The sequence below is a fragment of the Microcebus murinus genome, chromosome 9 (genome assembly GCF_040939455.1).
Source record: "Microcebus murinus isolate Inina chromosome 9, M.murinus_Inina_mat1.0, whole genome shotgun sequence".
NCBI classification, from domain to species: domain Eukaryota; kingdom Metazoa; phylum Chordata; class Mammalia; order Primates; family Cheirogaleidae; genus Microcebus; species Microcebus murinus.
In genome coordinates this window covers 79,151,245-79,171,509 of record NC_134112.1, presented here as the reverse complement: position 1 = coordinate 79,171,509, position 20,265 = coordinate 79,151,245, and the positions used below count along the sequence as shown (strand labels likewise).

Below are 20,265 nucleotides of genomic sequence, written 5' to 3'. Positions count from 1 at the left end.
TTCCAAGTAGCTTATATGTAAAGAGACAGGCCAAGAGCATATACTATCATTATCTTCAGGGACATTGGTGCTATCTTCAATTATTGAACACATGTATTACCTTTTTTTGCTAACATCTTTTAGACAAAAATACAGGAACACTATTTGGAGTCTTCTCAGAGATATGCTAACTGATTGACCTGAACTGAACTCATTGATGAATTGCAATTTTTTTTGTTGTTGTTTTTACAGAAGCAGAGTAACTGAACTAGGCTCTCCCATGTTTCTTCTCAACTTTATGGGGGAAAACATTGCAGTCAGCAAGCTCTGAGAGCTACTTCTTCTATCTGCTAAACTCACTATATTAGCCATTGATATGCAGTATATTATTTATCAAAAGATATCTTATTTCATTCTTCCACATCTTCTGTCTTTCCTGTATTTTAAAGCAAATGCTTTTTTGTTTGTGCCTTTTTTTAAATATAAAAAGACATTTATTGCAGGAAATAAAGAAAACAATGAATAAAATTTAGATCAGTTTTCATTTCACTGACAAAAATAACTTTATTTTGGTGCTTATCTTTCAAAAATATGTATCTATAGCCAATCCTATATATATGTGTGTGTGTATATATATATATGTGTAATCTATCATTCTTTAATCTATATTGCACATACATAGTATAAAAATGATATCATGTTATGTTAACCTGTAACTTAAAAAATTGAGACATAATCCACATGCACCATAAAAGTCACCATTTTAAACTATACAATGAAGAAGTTTTTGGCATATCCACAGACTTGTGTAACAACCATCATCACAATGTAATTCCAGAATATTTTCATCACTCTAAAAAGAAACTACATCATGCCTATGTGCCTCTCTCCTTTCTCTCCCCACTCCAGCCTCTGGCAACAACTAATCTATTAATACTCTCTGTCTCTATGGATTTGGCTATTGTGAACATTTCATATAAATAGAATTATACATGTGGCCTTGAGCAACTGGTGTCTTCACTTAGAATAATGTTTTTCAGTTTCATTCATGTTGTAGCATGTGTCAGTACTTCATTCATTTTTGTGGTGAATAATATTCCACTGTATGAATAATCATAGTTCTTTATTCATTCATCATTTAGCAGCCATTTGGGTTATTTTTTTCACCTCTTCTGTAGGTCAACTTCTGAAAGGAGTATGCTAAAGTAAGACTATATTTTAATTATACTCCAAATTGTTATGCATGTAGTAAAGAATGGAAACACCTCAAATCACCATAGTAACACAGCCAATTTACACTTATCACAGTGACTTAATATATACTGACAGTTCATGTAATTATAGAAAATCAGTTCCATTATAAATAAATTATTTGGTATCCTTTTTAATTCAATCCATAAATTATTGTCAGAGATGAGTAGACCTCTCATAGTTTTATATTTTATCCATATCTGTAGATATTTTGACATCTGTTCCCATAAAGTTCTCTGTATTTGATTGGATCACAATAATTCTGCAAATATTAATAAAATATTAATTCTGAAATACATTGAAACACTATACTTTATTCAACTAATGAATTATTACAAAGGCATGCATACTCCAAGATAAAAGAACAATTTGAAACTCAACAAAAAATGAAATAATGAGTCAACTTAGAAGAGATGAATTTCAGCATTAGTTTACTCTTTAAAACATCTTCAAAATAAAAAAAAAGAATTAATATTTTTGGCTTAAATATGTAATGTGATTATAATCCCAGACAGTTGTAGTTGATAAGCTGGAAATTGTAACAGAAGGTTGACTAATATAAAATCTAAAAATATACAGAAAAGCTGCTTTAGAGAATTGGGTGAAAGCAATTCTGTATGTGACCTATTTTGTCTAGGTCCATAGACCTCTAGAGAAGATTCATGTTCTCCATGGGAATAATAAAAAGGCTAAGTATAGCATTCAGTTAATTCACAGAATTACCCAAAGTTAAAGAACTGTCTTTCAAAATATCCTTCCTTTTCCGTGTTTTTAATGTGGATTTCTCTCTTTTTAAACTTTCATTGTTTGATTTGTTATTTCATTATTTCTGCCTTTATCCTGCTCCTCCCTCTTTTGCTTTTTTTTTCTCTCTCCCTCTTGGCTTCTTGGCTTATGACACAAGTGTATCACTGATCTATGCAGAGTCCATTTTGTTTATTTAGTGTTTGGTTATTTTAAAGAATGTAATATGCCCCTATGAAAATACTCTTCTGCCCAAAACAGCTAGAACTTTGACAAAAAGCTATATCCAAGCATATATTTTCATCACCATCCCATTTCTATTCCTCCTGAACAATCAACAATATTAATTTTCCTTTTAAAATATATTGGTCCTGCATCTTTATGTATTCTACAACAGAATGAAATTTTAAAAGAAATACTTTTTATACCTTAGTAGAATGTATTTTGTACACTTAATTTTTCCATTTAATATTATGTTGCTAAAATGTGTCTGTCTTTATAGTTCATTCATTTTGATTGCCATATGATATTCCATTTTATGAATATACTGTATTATATAATCATTTTGTTTGTTCCCCTGTAGGCATCTTGCATGAATCCAGGTGAGTTCTACAAAACTTTCAAGGAAGATATTACAGTTTTACTCAAACTTTTTCAGATAATAAAAAAAGGACTATTTTCCAATTCATTCTTTGAGGTCAAACAAGAACATTATAAGAAAGAAAAATTACAGATAGATCTAACTCGTGAGTATGAATGCAAACATTCTAAACAAAATATAGAAGGTTGAATTCAATAGTCTATGAAAATATGAGATATTGAAATAAAGTTGGGTCAACCCCAAGTTTCCATGATATAACATTTGAAAATGCATAAACATAGTTCATTACAGTAATGGATTAAAGGGAAAAAGATTATCTGAATAGATGCAGAAAGAAAAACATTGCTACCATTCAGAATGTATTCATGAAAAAAAAATATTAGTGCATATAGAATTGAAGGGACTTTCTTAAACTGATAAGAATTACTCATAAAAGGCTTAGATAAACATAACTCTAAATGTAGAATATGGGAGACCTTCTTTTAAAGTTAGGAAAAATGCAAGGATGTGTACTATTTCTCCTACATGTCAACATTGTATTGGAGGTACTAGATAATGCAATAAGAAAAGGAGAAAAATATTCAAAGTATTAATATAAGACTTGTTAAGAGAGAAATAGAAGTATGCGTATTGGCAGATAACATGATTCTTTACATAGAAATAAAAAAATTGCAGACAAATTATTAGTTATGTATATTAAGAATGTTTTACAAGGGTTTCTTGACCATGACACTATTGACATTTTGGACTTCAGAATTCTTTACTGTAGGGGCCATCCTGCATTGTGGGATGTTTAGTAGCATCCCTGGCCTCTCCCACTGATTGCCAGTAGTATCACTTTCCCAGGTGTGACAATCAAAAATATATCTAGGCAGTGCTGGATGCCTCCTGGGAGACAAAATCACCACTAGTTGAGAATCACTATACTAGACATAAGACTAATACAGAAAAAAGTCAGCTGCATTCTATTTACTAGCAGCAAAGTAATAGATAATGTAATTAAGATTCATTCACAACAGTATCAGATGATATTAAGTATCTAGGAATAAATCTATAAATAACAGTTAATTGTTATGCAAAGAAAATTATAAAACTGTTTTAAGACTTTTAAAAGAAAGTCTAAATAACTAAAAAAAACAACTAATAGCCATCAATTAGAAGATAATATAAAGACATCAAATATTTCCCAATTGATTTATAGATGTTTATCAATTTACCACTGCTAATCCAAAGAGGATTGTTCAGAAAAGTTATTAAGATGGTTCTAAATTTTATAGGGAAAAGCACAAAGCAAAGACAAGGTAGAACACTTCTGAGAAAGAAGAATTTGAAACTAGCCATGTCACTTTCAGTCTTACGGTAAAACTTTAATAATTTATGTAATATTTAACATGATATTGGGTCAAAGATAAACAAATGAGTGAATGGAATAGGATAGGCCTTAAAAAGACCCATTTCTCTGCAGAACTTAGTTATAAAACAGAGCATCTCTCCAATTAGTAGGAAAGGGAGACTTATTCAATAAAAAGAGCTAAAAAAATGGTTACCAATATAGAAAAAAGAGTAAAATTGTATCCCTACCTCAATTACAGGTAGCTTAAAAATACAAATGTCAAAAGAAAAAATTTTTAAAAACTTATTAAAAAATATAAAGTAATAACTTTTAGATAAGAAGTACAAAAGAGATTCTTACACAAGCCATGAAAGCATTCATTATAAAAACCAAAAAATGTTACTATATTAAATCCTATGGCGAGAGCATCTTTCTTTTTCTGGTAACACAGTGAACTAGTTGATCAAAGACCTTCTCTTAATACAGCAAATTTGAAAAAGGTTGGAATATATGTACATATAAACACACACACTCATACACACAAAAATTTATCCCATATATGTACTCATCACTGTTAGAGATACAATGATTAACAAAGCACAGTCCTGCTTATAACAGAAGTTATGTATACAAATTCTTATGTATAATGTATTTAATGCCCTGCAAAAGATATAATAAAGGGCTTCAAGACAAAGAGAGAATTTCTGTTAGGGAATGAAAATATATTAGATTCAGGACATTGTAACATACTTTGGTTCGTTCCCAAATTCCTCTTTAGATATATTATGTAATCTTGCCTAATTGTCATATATTCTTTTTCATTTCTTTCCTTTAACCAAACATTTGATATTTTAATAGTCTCTTTGGTCACTTTTCTTACAAGAGATTTTATTTAAACCACTGAATTCATCTGCTTCCCTGAGATATGTATCACTAAATAATGGATCTTTTCTTATTTTAAAAGTTCAATCTGCTTATTTGAGTACTATAAATGCAATTATAGGTTGTATTTCTATTTCTCAAATGGCTCTATTCATTAATGATAATGACACTTTGCAATCTTAAAGCACCTTTAATCCGAGGATCATAAAGACATTTTCACAGGAGAAATTACTATTGTCAGTTCAGTTTCTTGATGAGAAAATCGTGAAGGAGAGGTGGCACAGAGAATTAGAAATGCCTTTCAACTACATTCCTTGTATTTTTTCCCCTCATACACTAAAACAATCAGTTAAAGAAAGCCATTTTCAACCTAAAATTAAACACATATTTTTAATACTATTATTTCGTGTTTTTATGAAAGCATCCAATTGTGGGTGCTTCAGCTGAAGTAAGTAAGCATGTATACTTGTCCAGCACAATTCTGGAGAATGATTACACATTCTCAGTGCCACCTTATATTATGTATGTCCACATTGCAGTAATCAGTATTAACTCTTACGAGGAATCTGAAACCAGTTATGATCCATGCTAGTATCTTTGATACTCAGTTATAAAACTCAAAGTGAAACATTCATTTCCAGATTTAATATGATTTCGCTTATTCACTTAATAACTATTAATTGAGGACTCAGTTTACTAGATACTCAGATGTTATGGTCTTCTGCTGTTAAGAAGTAGACTCACAAGCTATAATGACTCAGATTAAAGTTTGTTTTTCACTCACATAATTATACTAGATAGATGGTGGGTGAACATGTTAGTAGCACAGAACTTCTTCATGCACTCATGCTGGAATCCAGGCTGATGTAAGCACTGACATTTTTAACATGTAGATCCTCAGGTTGTCCAGCAGGCCATTTCTATTCTGGCCAGCAGGAAAGAGGAAGGAGCATAAACAACCACTTAGGAGGTTTTGTGCTCACATTTGTTTGGATAGAACTAATTATTTGGCTGTGCCTAAGTATAAGGAAGTCTGGAAATGTAGCCTAGCTATATGTCCAGGAAAAAGAATAGAGATTCATATGCTCATGCAACAGTCTGTGCTACGTATATGGTGGAGAACATGATGGAAAAATTCTCCGCAATCGCAAGCCAATCAAAGAATCCAGGGGAAGAATACTGGAAAGAGAGAACAGGAAACACGAACTCTCTAAGATAGAGCAATCTTCATGCACTTGTGAACAGAAAGAAGACCAGGGTGGTCAGAGCCTGGAAATGAGTAGGATCAGAGGAATAAGAAGGCTTTAAAGGCCATGATGAACCTTTTATGTTTTTTATGCTAAGTGAAAGGGAAAGCCACTGAATGATTTGGGGGGAAAGAGTGATATTATTTGATTTGCATTTCATGCAAATGTTGTTGCTTAGTGTGAATGCATGGTACTGGCTGGGAGTTCAGGGAGACAATTTAGTAGCCTGGACAAGGTTAGTGGAAGAAGAAGTGAAGAGAATGGGCAAATTCTGGATGTTTCGGAGATAGAACCTGTTCATGCATTAGATGTGGGCCTTGGTTGGTTGGTTTATTTGATTTTACCCCTGGTGCAGTTTGGATTTTATTTCAGGCTCTTATCCCCAGATATGGCATCTACTGAGCCCTGGGTCAGACTTGGGTGGATCCATATACCTATAGGGGAGAAACTTGTTCAGGAGGGCTTCCGTCCAGTTGAAGTGGAAGCCAGAAAGAGACGAGGCCAGATCAGAAAGTCTCAGCAGTGGGCCTTCTTCCCCAGTGCATGGAGGGTTGGAGTGAGGCAGCAGAGCCTGCTCAAATAATTTGCCTCTTAGACCTGTGCTATTTTAATATAGTCACGACTAACCATGGGTGGCTATTGAGCATTTATAATGGGGCTAATCTGAATTGTGATAAGCTATAGTATAAAGTATACATGAGATTTTGAAGACTTAACCAGAAAAAAAGTGTAAAATACTTCATTAATATTAATATTTTATATTTATTACATTGTGATATACCATTTTGTATGTATTAGTTTACATTAAATATATTACTAAAATTATTTCCCCTTTAACTTTGTAAGAAAAAAAAATTAGGTTTACAGAAAATCTGAGCAGATAGTACAGTTTTGATATTATACCTCCCCCAACAAACATTTTCCCCAATTGTCAACATCTTACATGAGTGTGGTACATTTATTAAAGCTAATGAATCAATATTGGTACATTATTATTAAATGAAGTTCATAGTTTAAATTAAGATTTACACCTGTGTGTTGCTGTATATGTAGGTACACGGTATTAACTTTAGCTATGGTTTGATTGAATGGATGGACAGTAGTCAGCTGCTTACTAAGAGGGCAAAGACTGTATGAAGCACATGTTGGTCAATGTGAGGGAACCAAGCATTAGGTTTAGATATAAGTTTGAGGTAATTGTCAAACAACAAAGTGGAGATACAGATAATTGGATAAGTCTGTGTTCAGGGCAGGGCATAAAGATTTGAGACTCATCAGTGGGGCTATGGGGTTAAATTCTGAATTAAAATAGGTTGAAGAGTAAGAAAGAAATAAGAAAATGAAGAGAGTGAACACAATTTTATTGTGGAGGAGAGTGGAAAATAAGACGGTAGCTGGATAAGGGGCTGTAAGGTTTAGAGTAATGAGATTTGTTTGCTTTCAATATAAGCTTGTAGAACTGATTTGCAAATTGAAGGGGATACTTCTGCCAAAAGTCTAAATTTGTTGATGCAGAAAAAAAAAAAAGAAAGAAATTATAACTGTGAACCTGAAAGTTCATGGAAAGTGAGAGTGGATGGGGAGCAAGCCCCAGAGAGGAGCATGCCTTTGATCGGATCTGGGACATGTGCTGAGATGGGGGGAAAAGAGACTACAAGTATCCATGCAGGCAGGTGGTAGGCTTTGTGGTGGGATGATGTGAGTGTTTTTGTCTTATTGATGCTTTTTCTCTGTGAGAAAGTATGAGACAAGCTGGAACAATGACAGGGAAAGGATGTGTGAGGAGCGAGACTAAGACAAGAAACAGTTAAATATTATCTAGAAGGGATGGGGAATGGACCAACTGGGAAAGTGTCATAGGATTACAGAAAATGTTGATTGTACATGTGAAATCTGTGAATTTCAAGTACAACCAGACAACTGGGTCAGGACGAGATAAAGCAAGTGAGACAGCCAGCGTACAAAATTCAGGGAGACAGATGCCCACTTCACTTGCCTCAGCCTAGTCCTGGCCTTACCAGTTTATGATTTTCTCAAACCATATTCAGCTGCTTGAGTACAGGCAAAGAAGATATACAATTGAGATAATCATGATTATGATTTGATACAAGAATAAAATTGGACAGAGTGAAGCACAAGAGAACAGAGAGTATTTGCAAGGAAGATCATAGAACCTATCTAGGAATAGGAGAGAAGAGAAACTATCATGAGAGTGAAGTAAAGTGACAAAATGGGGTGATCAATGAATTGGTAAGTTTAGGGAGTCATAGAAATGTTGCAGAGTGGGTAGAAGATGGTGTCCAAAGAGAAAAATCTTGGAGATGATATAGTTACTGGATAGGACAACATGAAGAGATTGATCATGATAGTAGGTGCATGAATGAATTAAAAAAAATGATAATTTGAAGTGAGGAAGTCAGCCAATCCTGAGGCCAGGATGTTGGGTCATTCATGTAGATAATAAGGGCACCAGAAATAATAACAGAAATACGCATGGAGAAGAATACACTGAGTAAATGCTAAATTCTTCAACAAATGAGACTGAGTATCTGATAATTGTATAAGAACAATATGATTCCTAAATAATCTATAATATGATTTTAATTGAAACATATATTTCTATTTATTAATTATAATAAATACTTGATAAAATAAATTGAAAGGAAAGAGAAAGCATGAAAAATTGAGATTATGTTGAAAATTACTAATTCCTATGACTTTTTTATCAATGACTTAAATCTCATATATTTATGCTTCATGTAAGGCTGCTTCATCAAGTAACTTAAAAATTGCTAAATTAACTGATTTCGTTTTTAGCTTTCTTTTCTTTTCTGCTCTTCCAATAGTGTGGGTGGTGATGAACAGGATAATAGATAAAGTTTTGGTGGCAGGAGGCAGAAAGAAAAGTAAAAAAAATTGATAATAAGCAAACTGAGAGAATTATATTTATAAATATATTTATTATTTTTTTCACATAAAGGTATATGAATTATTTTTGCATTATTTTTTGCATTGTGGAAACAAGAAACTGTCGACCAAAGGAGCACAAGTGTAGGCAAAGGAACGGATAATGATGATGATAATTTTTATTCATTGCATATCTATTGTGTGCCAGTCATACAATAAGTGCTTTGCATGCATCATCTTATGTAACACTTGTAATAGCTTAGGGAGGTTGGGGTATTATGTCTACTTGACAGATGAGAAACCAAGCTTAAGGAGGGTAACTTGCCCAGATCACACAGGTAATTGGCAGAGCCAGAAATCAAACTTTAGTTCCTGAACCCCAACCCCATACTTTCTTCCTCTTGAACAACTTTCAAAAAAGCCAATATTTTCAAATAAAATATTCCTTGCATATATCATTTTGCCTACAAAAAACATCCTGTAAATACTTGAGATGCCCAGAAAATATTTTTCTCCACACATTTCTGATTGAACAAAAAATATTCAAGGAGATGTCTAAACTCAAGGTAGTACATGATTGGTAAAAAATACCTCACAACTACATATTGTTTGCTTTCATTTCTCCACTAGCACATATGGATGAAAAAGTATTTTGAAAGTGTAATATACTTACTTCAAAATTTATGAAATACCTAAGTTGCCAGTTCTTCTGTGGGTCACTGTGATCATATAATGGTTAATATTCTGCATTGTGAAATGCCTAAAGTGTAGGATGGAAAGAAACAGAACAAGAAAATTTGATTGAACATAATTTATAGTGCAAAATATAATCTGAATATTGGTTAATCAAATATATTTATATTTCTTACCTGTGTGGTTATTAAGCTATTATAATAAGCTAAGTTATTATAATAAATTGATGAATATATTAAGAGACAATTACAAGACATTTGGAATTTTTTTCTGCACAAAATGCCACTTAATTCTGTTTTTCAGAGTGGTCAGTTTATGTATAAAATATGATTTTTTTAAAGATGACAGATCTTTAGAAATTAGTAAATAGCTAATGTGTCCCTCATGACTACTGAAGGGTTTTTTTTTTTTTATTTTTTATTTCAGGGTATTATGAGGGTACAAACATTTTGGTTACAATTTATATCTTTGCCTCTACCTAGCAAGGGTTAGAGGCATGCCTGAAGGGTGCTTTTTAAAACATAAACTAGAATACTATCACAATCGTTTCAGATGAGTCAATACGCAATGGAGTGATTTCTTTCTGTGAGAGGGTTGAAATAGTTCAACTGTAAGCCTAGCCCAAGACCAGAAATCAGACTAGGAAAACAAGTTGAGAGATTTATCAGTAACAAAAACCACTTCAGCTGTCAGTGTTTAACTTAAAGACCATTCAAAGATACGTCGAAGTCTCACTGTGGCTTCTAATGTTGCACCAAGGGACTTATTTGATCTCTTCATTTGTGAATGTGAAAGATGAGAGGTGATATAAATGAAGTCCATAATATTATAAGAGGAGAGCATGGGATTGCTTGGGATCATTAGGTGATGCCTCTTTCATGTTTTATTGTAATTTATTGATTACTCAGTCAATATTGAGCACTGTTTTTGATACAATGCCTACAAAGATAATAGATATTATACATTTGCCCTTACCAAGGAGACCATACTATTGGGAGGCATGCAGAGGGTCCACCCAGTATTGAGCACATAGTAGGCTCTCAATAAATATCTGTTGAATAAATGTTTTGGTTAGGTATAGGACAGATAGTAAATGTGTGCAGAGTATAGTGAGTGCTTTGATAGTGCCAGTTAGGACATGAAGAGGTACTTGGTTTCCTTCTTCAGGTTTGGAGGAGTATGCCCTTTAAGTGCATGATGCTTGAGCCACATCTTGAAGGAATTTTATAGAGAAGAAGGATTAGGAGTAAAGAGGATGGGAACTTAGATAAAATAGTACGTGTAAAGGCAGGATAGTAAGACCGATCGTGGTGAATTTAGAGAACTGGATTTTAGTTATATGTGGCATTTACGGAACAGAGACTTGTGAGCTTGACATCATGAAAACCTATATGCTCACTGAGAAGTTGATATGTTCTTATATAGACAGTGGATCTCAAATGCACCATTGCCATAAAACAAAAAAATAAACAATAGTTAATACTTATATGATACTTAGTATATGCTAAATGTTATATATATATTGATTTATTTAATCTTCATGTATCACTCTGAGGTGGAAATTATTATTATATTCTCATATTTAAAGATGAGAAAAGTGAAATACATAAAAATTAATAAATGTACCCAAGATAATAGATCTAATAAGTGACAGAGCAAGGGTTTGAACCTAACTATCTGTCTCCATAACCCACACTCATCACTGCTTTAGAGTGTTGTCCCTTAATACAATGTCAAATTTAGTGTAACTTAATATTAATAATGATATTTGAAGTATCTAAGTTGGAAATTATTATTTTTGTGACAATGCAGTTATAATTCACTTGCCTTCCAATGTGCTTTCTTGAGTTGGAAGAAAAGAGATGTAGAAACAGCTGGCACACTAAGAAATATGTGTAACTCAAGGTGCCTTTGTGGGAATGTGTTACACAAATGACATTATTCTATCTTGAGTACTGTATTGTAAAAAAGATTGGGAACTGCTATTTTAGAAGATGAGGAATCATTTAGTTAAGGAGGTGACAACTTTGGGGATTTTAGTTAGAGAAAATTAAATATCCCTTTATTCAAGAGAGACTATGTCATTAAAATTTTTCAAAGTGATTTATAAGTGTAAGGAATTGATGATGTTCATGTGAAATTCATAACATATGTGTTTTTCCAGCCAGAAAGATCTTTCCCATTTGAATTCCAATAATCCTTGGTCTAGTCATCACTCAAACAACTTCCAACATCCTTTCTATTACTATATGTTGGTGTGTTCTGAAAATAAATATAGGGTGAATAATAATATTTAACTATCCCATGCACTGTTCTAAGCACTTAAGTATTTATTTAATTCTCATAACAACTCTATGTCTCATAATAATCCCCATTTTTCAGATGAAGAAACTGAGAATTTAAGAGGTTAACTTGCCCAAGGTCACTAGGAGTTGGGAAAGGTTTCATATAGCAAATGGATTTATACTTTAGTATCTAAGGAGTAGCTATGATAGTATTGGTTGATTGGAGAACTCCTGTTTTATTCCACAAATTTTCATTTCTTTATTGATTTACATATAAATTCATTTTCTACATGAATTAATAATAATAATAATTTACATGTTTACAGCTCTTTTAGGGCTTAAAATATATTCAAACAGGATATTACACATAACTATATAGATACAAGAAAAATATTCTGTTTGCTGCTTTGTGACCGTGATTATACTTTGTGTAAGTTGCTATCTTTTTTGATAAAGTCATCCATTTGTTTAAGTTAAATATCTTAGAATTTTGTGATTATTGTTATTTAGCTAAACAACTTTACAGATAGATTAAGAAACTCATTAAAAGATGAAAATATATACAGTTGACATATATAACTATTAGTAATATTTATTTTTGGAGAATATAATATGGGAAAGAGATAGCAAGAAGGGGAAGCCCTCTAACACAGTATAGAAATTAAATCCAATATCCTGTGAGAAGGAAGGGGTCCTGCAGAGAGAAGATAGGCACCAAAAAAAGGGATTGGTGTCCAGTGAGTTTTTAAAAATAGGAAAGAATAATCCAAGAAGATGAAGGGAAGTCTAAAGGCTGTTAGAGAACATGAAATTCTATATAGACAGTGAGTCTAGATGGAACAAAAAACATCGGGGTGATGATCCCCTTTAACTCTTATACCTGTAATTACCTAAAAGTTAATAAGAAGGAAAGTAAAAGTGAGCAGAGCTGTTAAGAGAAAAGACAAAAGCTTCCAGGAGGAATGGAGTTTAGAAAAGACTATATTTTCTTGCATCCTGCTGCTCTGTAGCTGTTACACTTGTCATAGTGAAGTGGGGGGACGTCTATGATCTGATTAGAGTTGGAGCTTCCCATTTATCTCTGCCTCACCCATTGGGAGGCTCCCAATAGTAGACCACATTGATCTAATCCTGGGCAGAAGTAGCAGAGGCAGAGGAATTGAAAAGGGCAACTGCTTCACAGTGGAGTGGAAGTTGGGATAAAGTAAAACCCTGGGGATTCAGGCCAGGAAGTTCTCTTGTCATATCTTGAGTTGTCATTGTAGTTCATATTGTACAGTAGCTATCATGCTTCAAGATATTTACATTTTTCTCTATTAACTACCATCCTACGTAGCCGGTATTGAATATTTACCCTATCAACATTTATTTATTTAGTGGTTATGTACATTGGCTAACTTGGATACTCATCATTTACTTTCTAATGTACACAATAAAGCATGTCTTATTTCTGTATGTATGGCTGGGCTTGTTTTCAAGTAAAAGGTATTATGCTATCAAGAATGACCTTGTATGGATTACAGTCTTCATATCACTTACTACATACAATATATTTTTATCTACCATTCCTTCTAAGAGAAAAATAAGCCCAGTGGGCTATCTTACTAAAACTTCATTAACACTGTTTTCTAAATCTTTATAGGCAGTGCTGGTACACCTGTCACTTTTAATGAAAATGGAGATGCTCCTGGACGTTATGATATCTTCCAGTATCAAATAACCAACAAAAGTACAGAATACAAAATCATTGGGCATTGGACCAATCAGCTTCATCTAAAAGCAAGTATCAATATAAATGTACATTAATGTATGTCACTCTCAAGAGGGAATGCTTTATTCTTAAGTATATAGCCTATGTTAGAATGGATTTTCCTCATAAATAAATGTTCAGGAAATTGATGACATTATCTTTCCTTCAACTTAAAAATGTTATGGACATTCTTAAACTTTTGTACAGAAATCTCCAGATATCTGTAAAGATCTGATGAAAGATCTCATTTCCTTTTAATTGACCATATACACTTAGAGAAATTTTACCCTTTTCTGACAGACTCACTTGCTCAAGTCTTTGTACAGGCGTGTGCGTGTGTGTGTGTGTGCGTGTGTGTGTGTGCGTGTGCGTGCGTGTGTGTGCGTGTGCGTGTGTGTGTGTGTGTGTGTGTGTGTGTTGGAGATGGGGTGGAATTGATTAAACGTGTCCTGAATTATAAAGTTTGTGTTTTTAAAAAAATCTGTATCAACTTTGCTACATCATAAGTTGAGACTTTATGGCTACATTGGATTGATAGAAGTAAGTCATGCTCCACATTTACATTGCCTCTTTCAGTTGCAATGCCAGGGAAAGTTGATGTATCCAAGGGTGGTGTTCAGATGATCTCCTGTCCCTGTCTGCCTCAGGCACTCACCAGGTCCATGGCCCATGAATTTTGCAGTTCCTACACATGGCTATGTGAGGGTGACTTGGAGAACCCAGCCCGTAGTGGGCTTCCAGGGCCTGGGGAAGATGCTGAAGGCCCCAGGGCAGTTGCCTGCTGAGTGCCATTCCACCACTCAGGACTCCATCTTTCCTGTCTTTCCTGCTTGGATCTGGCAGAGACCAAGTGTGGTTAACATGGGAGGATGCCCACGGGGAGGAGGAGTTTCATGAGGTGTGCCCAGCTGGTGGACAGCCCTGCTAAAGAGATCTCCTAGGGCAGGGGCTTCAGGAGCTGCTTGGTAGCACCCACCAATCGTAAGGGGCTCGGGAGCAGGAAACCAATTCTGACCTTGATGGATAAGGGAGGTCCAGGAAATCACAGGGCACAAGGCTGGGGATGGCAGAATAAAAGAGATGTAAGGGAGGGGAAGGTGAGGAGGGCAGCATGTCCTTACCATGGGGCAAAGAATTACTTCATATTTTAACAGCCCTCAGCCCCATATTAGAGCACACTGGCTTCTTCAGGTATAGAGAAGAAGGAGTGTGCCCTGCAGGCTTTGGAGTTCATTTATACAGCATCACTTCTATAAAAACATAGGACTATTTATAAGGATTTAGTGGCCAAGGAATCCCTACAACAACAGCAATGTTTCTTCTGTAAGGGGTAAGATGCTTTTAAAGTGCTTCAAATAAACTAGAAACATATTCTACTCTTCTGTTGTTCTAATGTGTAACTCACTCTTTCCTCTAATGAAAATATCTCCTCTTCTTGATTTTTAAAGCTACACTAATACTGTGGGAGTGTGCATGTGCTTTCTTATATTTGAACCCACTCAAAAGACATCATTTTGGTATTTTAGATATATTTTTTGCTTCTGTATATCCAAATATGTCCTCCAAAGTGATAATGTTTATGCAGCATCAGTCATCCAAGTTCTCAGCAAAGTAGATGATGATGAATAATGAAACTAGAAAATTTATGATTTATTTTCTTTGAAATGACTTTCTGATAATTATCACAGCTATGCATTTAATAATGTACAAACAGCTTATGTTTCCAACTATTGTTGTGCTATGTAAGACCACATATCTAGAGTTTACTACATGTAGCTTCCTCATGAAGGCTTATCCATTCTTCTGCAACTCAAATTTACATTTATCAAAACATAGCTTTAATAACTCCACAGGTTATTGATAACAATCTGAAAATCAATAGCGTTTTGACAAAAGCCCTTTAGAAAGTGAACATATGTGGAATAAAATAAACAAGACAAAAAAGATTTGACAAGGGTTAAAATAGGGAATATACTTTTTATCTGACAGTTATTAATGCCAAATATTATATTCTTATGATTAAGGATTTACATAGCAAAATTCAATGCTTGAGAAATATATGCAGTGATATATAATATCAAGATACCTAAAATAATTGTATACACAAGTACACATACATACACATATCTCTCTATATATCCATTATGTAGTTATAAAACTTCATATTGAATCTCAAGCTGCTCTTTTATGTACATTTAACAGTGCATGAAAGTTTTATGTTTATGGCTGTGTCATCGTTCATAAAATATATCTAAACAATTTGTAAGAATTATTTCTCATGAGTGATTATGAGCATTTATAACTAGGTATCAGTGAGGGAAAATGCAACTCAGAAGAAATAGTGAATTGAACTATAGGGAGAGGTTATAAATCAAGGATTGAATTCTGGGTATTATCAGGACAAACTAAATGACTTTTCTTCTTAGGAATTGGATCAATCACCTGTTTGCAGGTGGAGTAGGGGGATGCTTGGAAAGCTACCTATCTGTAAATGTTCTGCTTAAATCTTAGGCAAAGCGCTAAACAAATAATTTGCCTCAGGTTCATCATCTCTAAAATGAAAACGTTAGTAGCACCCACTTTACATGGTTACAATAAGAATTAAAAAAATAATTTAATAAAGCAATTAGTGCAGTACCTGGTACACCTGAGATCCATAAGTATTATCTATTACTAATCCAGTATCTCATGATTTTATATGGTTGTGAGATCTGACAGACAATTATTGTAGTGAGTAGAGAAGTGAAGGTCCTATTAGAAGATGCACTTGAGTTTGCTTTAGAAAGTTCAGAGAAAATCTCTGCATTTAAAATGCTGCCAGTTTCCCCCAAAGCCAGCTGTTTCTGCCTGTCCTTGATATTGGCCTTAATACTTTAGAAAATCCTTCCACACTTAAATAAGATAAATACATATACACTTTATTTTCCTATGATAGCATGTGGATAGGTATTGCTATTTTTGAATGGATTTTATAAATTCATTTTGTGTTGGTACTCTGTTAAGTATTGGGACTATAGTGAATGTTTGTTTTCTGCTTTCAAGACTCTCACAGATAGAAGGGGAGACGGGCACTCAAATCAACCATTCTAGCACAATGAGGCAGGTGCACTGATAAAGGTATGTTCGTGGGTTGGCAATAGCAGTCTAGAGAGAGGTTCCTAATCTGGCCTGACCATTGGTGGGAATCGTTGTGGGAGCAAAGGAGGATAGTGAGAGGAGGATTTACTCCTATCCATATACTCCATCTCTTCTTGTTCTATTAGACCAGATTTATGATAGGTTTCACACGCTCAGTGGCAAGCATTTATCAGTCAGTTATTGGACTGAATTCTGCCTGTTTTCAAAAGTCAGTTTTTCTGGTTGAATTCAACCATGGGGAAATTTGTCCACAGAGAGTATATGATAAGGCATATTTGAGTCCAACAAATTAGTCCTGAATATATCTTAGTGGAGGGAATTAATTTTATAAACAACTAGATTATTCTTTTTTTTTTCTGTTTCCTGGAAAACATAGAGGAATTTCATTTCCTCAAAAGTATTGTCTTCATTGTTCCAAAATTTTTGTTTCTTGTTTCTTTTTTTATGAAACTAACCTACGTTCTTAATTTAACAATTACAATCACTTAGTATAATTTGTTTATTTTGATTTAAATTTTCTATTCAGTAATCTCAGTCCATGCATGAAGGGTGTATTATCTACCTGAGAGTGAATTTGAACAATTAGGTCTTTCTATTTTGTTAGGCTGAATGTCTCAAGAGGCAGGTGGTCCTTATTAGTGATTACAAAACATATTGTAAGCTAGAGGTTCAGAGCAAACAGAAGAGCCTGAACTGTGAAAATAACAGCCATATGCTGCTTTGAGTCCACCGGGAGAAGGTGTGTTGGGGTTCCTGGATGGGCCAAAAATAACTCAGGGCTCACGTTTTTATGCTTCCAGCCAGAGTTGCTTTTTCTTGATTACCGTAGGAATGAAGCATATGTTTTTGTTGGTTTCATTGTATTGCTTTTTTCTCTTTATATTCAAGCAAGTAATTTGAAGATAAAAAAATATAGTAACTTCACAAGAATATCTTACTCACAATTATTAATGGCACAGTATCAACTGGAAGGCTGATTTGGATGAGAAAGGCTTTCATAGAACCTGATTTAAGTTTTTCAGTGGATCACTCCATAGAAGGAAAACTTTTGACAAAGTATTGAACTCTGAGCCTCAGTTTTCTGATCAGTTAAAGTGGTGTAGTAGATAGGCTTATTATGAATATTAAATGCATTGTAATATGGTGGTCAAGAACCAGATCTCAAAGTCAGAAAGATGTTTGAATTCTGACCTTCCATTCATGAGTTGTGTAGCCTTGGGCATGCTATTTTACTTTTCTTAGTCTCGGGTTCTTTGTGTGTATGTATGTATATCTACTTCACAGTTCTTGAGATAATAAAGGGAATTACATATACAAAAATCTTAGAACATTGCCTGGCACATATTAAGTGTTGAATGAATGTGATCATAATTTTTGTTTTGTTTCTGTAAGCAGCCTACCAAAGAGGATATACAATGGATGTTTTAGTATGAAATCAAATGGAAGCCATATGTGCAAAGTGTTTTGTCTGCTTTATTCTGCTGATGTTCTGAGTAGGGAGTAGCTGTAAAAAGAGGAGTATGCACCATGATGACATTTTTGTGCCTATTCAATAAGCCAAAAATGTTTGCTTTGATACACACACACACACACACACACACACACACACACACACACACACACATATATATGAAGTAGGCTCTGTGACTCAAATGCTTTGGAGACAAACAGAAACTTGGATAAATTTTCTGGTGGAATTTAGCCCCATTTCACAGTCTTTACTATTCATTGTACCTGTAGCATAGTACTTATAACATGATATTTTAATTGAATGTATGTCTTTTCCTATATATGATCAGTCAAATACATACATGCCATATGTAGGTATACAGGTGATTCTTTACTTGCTTAGAATACAGAAAGAGAGAAGTCCTGGGCCTCCTCAGTTGCCTCAGGGATTTATTATTCCGGAAAACATCAAGAGTTTTTCTTAAATGAAAATAAGTAATTTTATTAGTTTATTAGAGGAACAGCTTTTATATAATGAAGAATATTAAAATAGTCTCAAGGTAATGATGGATTGAATAGAGTTGAAACTGTGTTTCAGGCAATACTTGACTCCTTGTTTGCTTTAACTCTTAGGAGTTGTACACTATCTCTTTGCCTCTGTTTCCCTGTTTTTGTAAAGTTGCCTACATTTGCAAATGCTCTTCTATATTATTGTCAATATATATACATATATATAATGTATTTTAACTCTATAGAATAAACACTACACAAAGCACTCCTTTTCCTACAAAACATAAATGTTAGTCAGTTCCCTGAGACAATCTACATATTTTTATATTGTATTTCCTTAACAAATTATTCTATTATTATGTTCAATAGTTTTATTTTTTAACCTTCCTATTAGAGATACATGTGATTAAAGACCTCCATTACAGTATTAGAGTATTCTGCATTTGACTCTGTACTTACTTTTCCAGTGAGTTTTATACTTGTAAGACAAATCTGGTGGTGATATACTCCCTCCGCTTTATTTTGTCAGGGAAATTGTTATCTTAACATCATTTCTGAGGGAATACTTTGCTGGGTACAGTATTGTTGACTGACAGTTTTATTTTTAGTTCTTCAGCACTTTGAAGATATAATCTCCTGGACTTTAAGGTTTCTGCTGATAGGTCTGCTGCTTGCTGTACGACCTCCCTTATATGTTATTTCCTTCTTTTCTCTTTCTGGGTTCAGGATCCTCTCTTTGTCTTTCACCTTTGACTGGTTATAATATGCCTTGGGATGGACTTATTTGGATTGAATCTGACTAGAGACCTTTGGCCTTCCTGTATGTGGATATGGACATCTTTTGTCACATTTTCTGTTGTTATTTTCTTAAATAAGCTTTCTATCCCTTTATCTTTCTCTTCTTTCTCTTAAACTCCTATGACTCAAATTTTATTGCTGTAACACACACTTTGGATTCTTTAAAACATGCACAGTGATATCTAAGTTGCAATATACTCAATTACAAGAAAAGTACCTGAGAAAAAAGTTCTAATTTAAAAGCAATAACATCTGGGGTTAGGTCCTTTTATCACCATAGTTTGTAAAAACAGACATACACTCTTTCTTCTCTTGCTTCACCATTCCATATTTTCTATCAATATTATACTCTCTATGGCACTAGAACCAAACTCTTTTACTGAGTCTCCAAGACTTCTTTAAAGTTGTCCCTGCTCTATCTTTCTTGTATTATTATAACACTCTGTTAGGCTTTGCTGTAACCAGTTCGCATCTGACTGCTTTTCTAGCTGTCAGGTCCATTGGTACATGCACATTTTTGCTTTCAGTCCATTTCATCAGATTACAAAAATCAGATATGACTTTTTTACTAGCCACTGTATGATCTTTGAGAACACTGATGTAACCTCTTTGTGAGATTTTTCTAAAGGGGACTGGAGGGTACTGTAGTTGTCACATGCTATCTAAATCTCCTAGTAAGAACATACTTTAAGCTTGCC

At 33.9% G+C, this 20,265-nt stretch overlaps 1 protein-coding gene across 2 annotated transcripts in view; it reads left to right on the top strand.

The window, feature by feature from the left end:
* GRM8 (glutamate metabotropic receptor 8) overlaps positions 1 to 20,265 on the top strand; it is a 728,319-nt gene that overhangs the window by 578,118 nt on the left and 129,936 nt on the right. Inside the window, exon 8 of one of the 2 annotated variants that reach the window (XM_012789100.3) lies at positions 13,565 to 13,701. In XM_012789100.3, coding sequence (XP_012644554.1) covers positions 13,565 to 13,701 — 137 coding nt within the window. Of the gene's footprint in view, positions 1 to 13,564; positions 14,059 to 20,265 lie in introns of those variants that run through there. The other variant, XM_012789103.3, reaches the window with a different exon arrangement.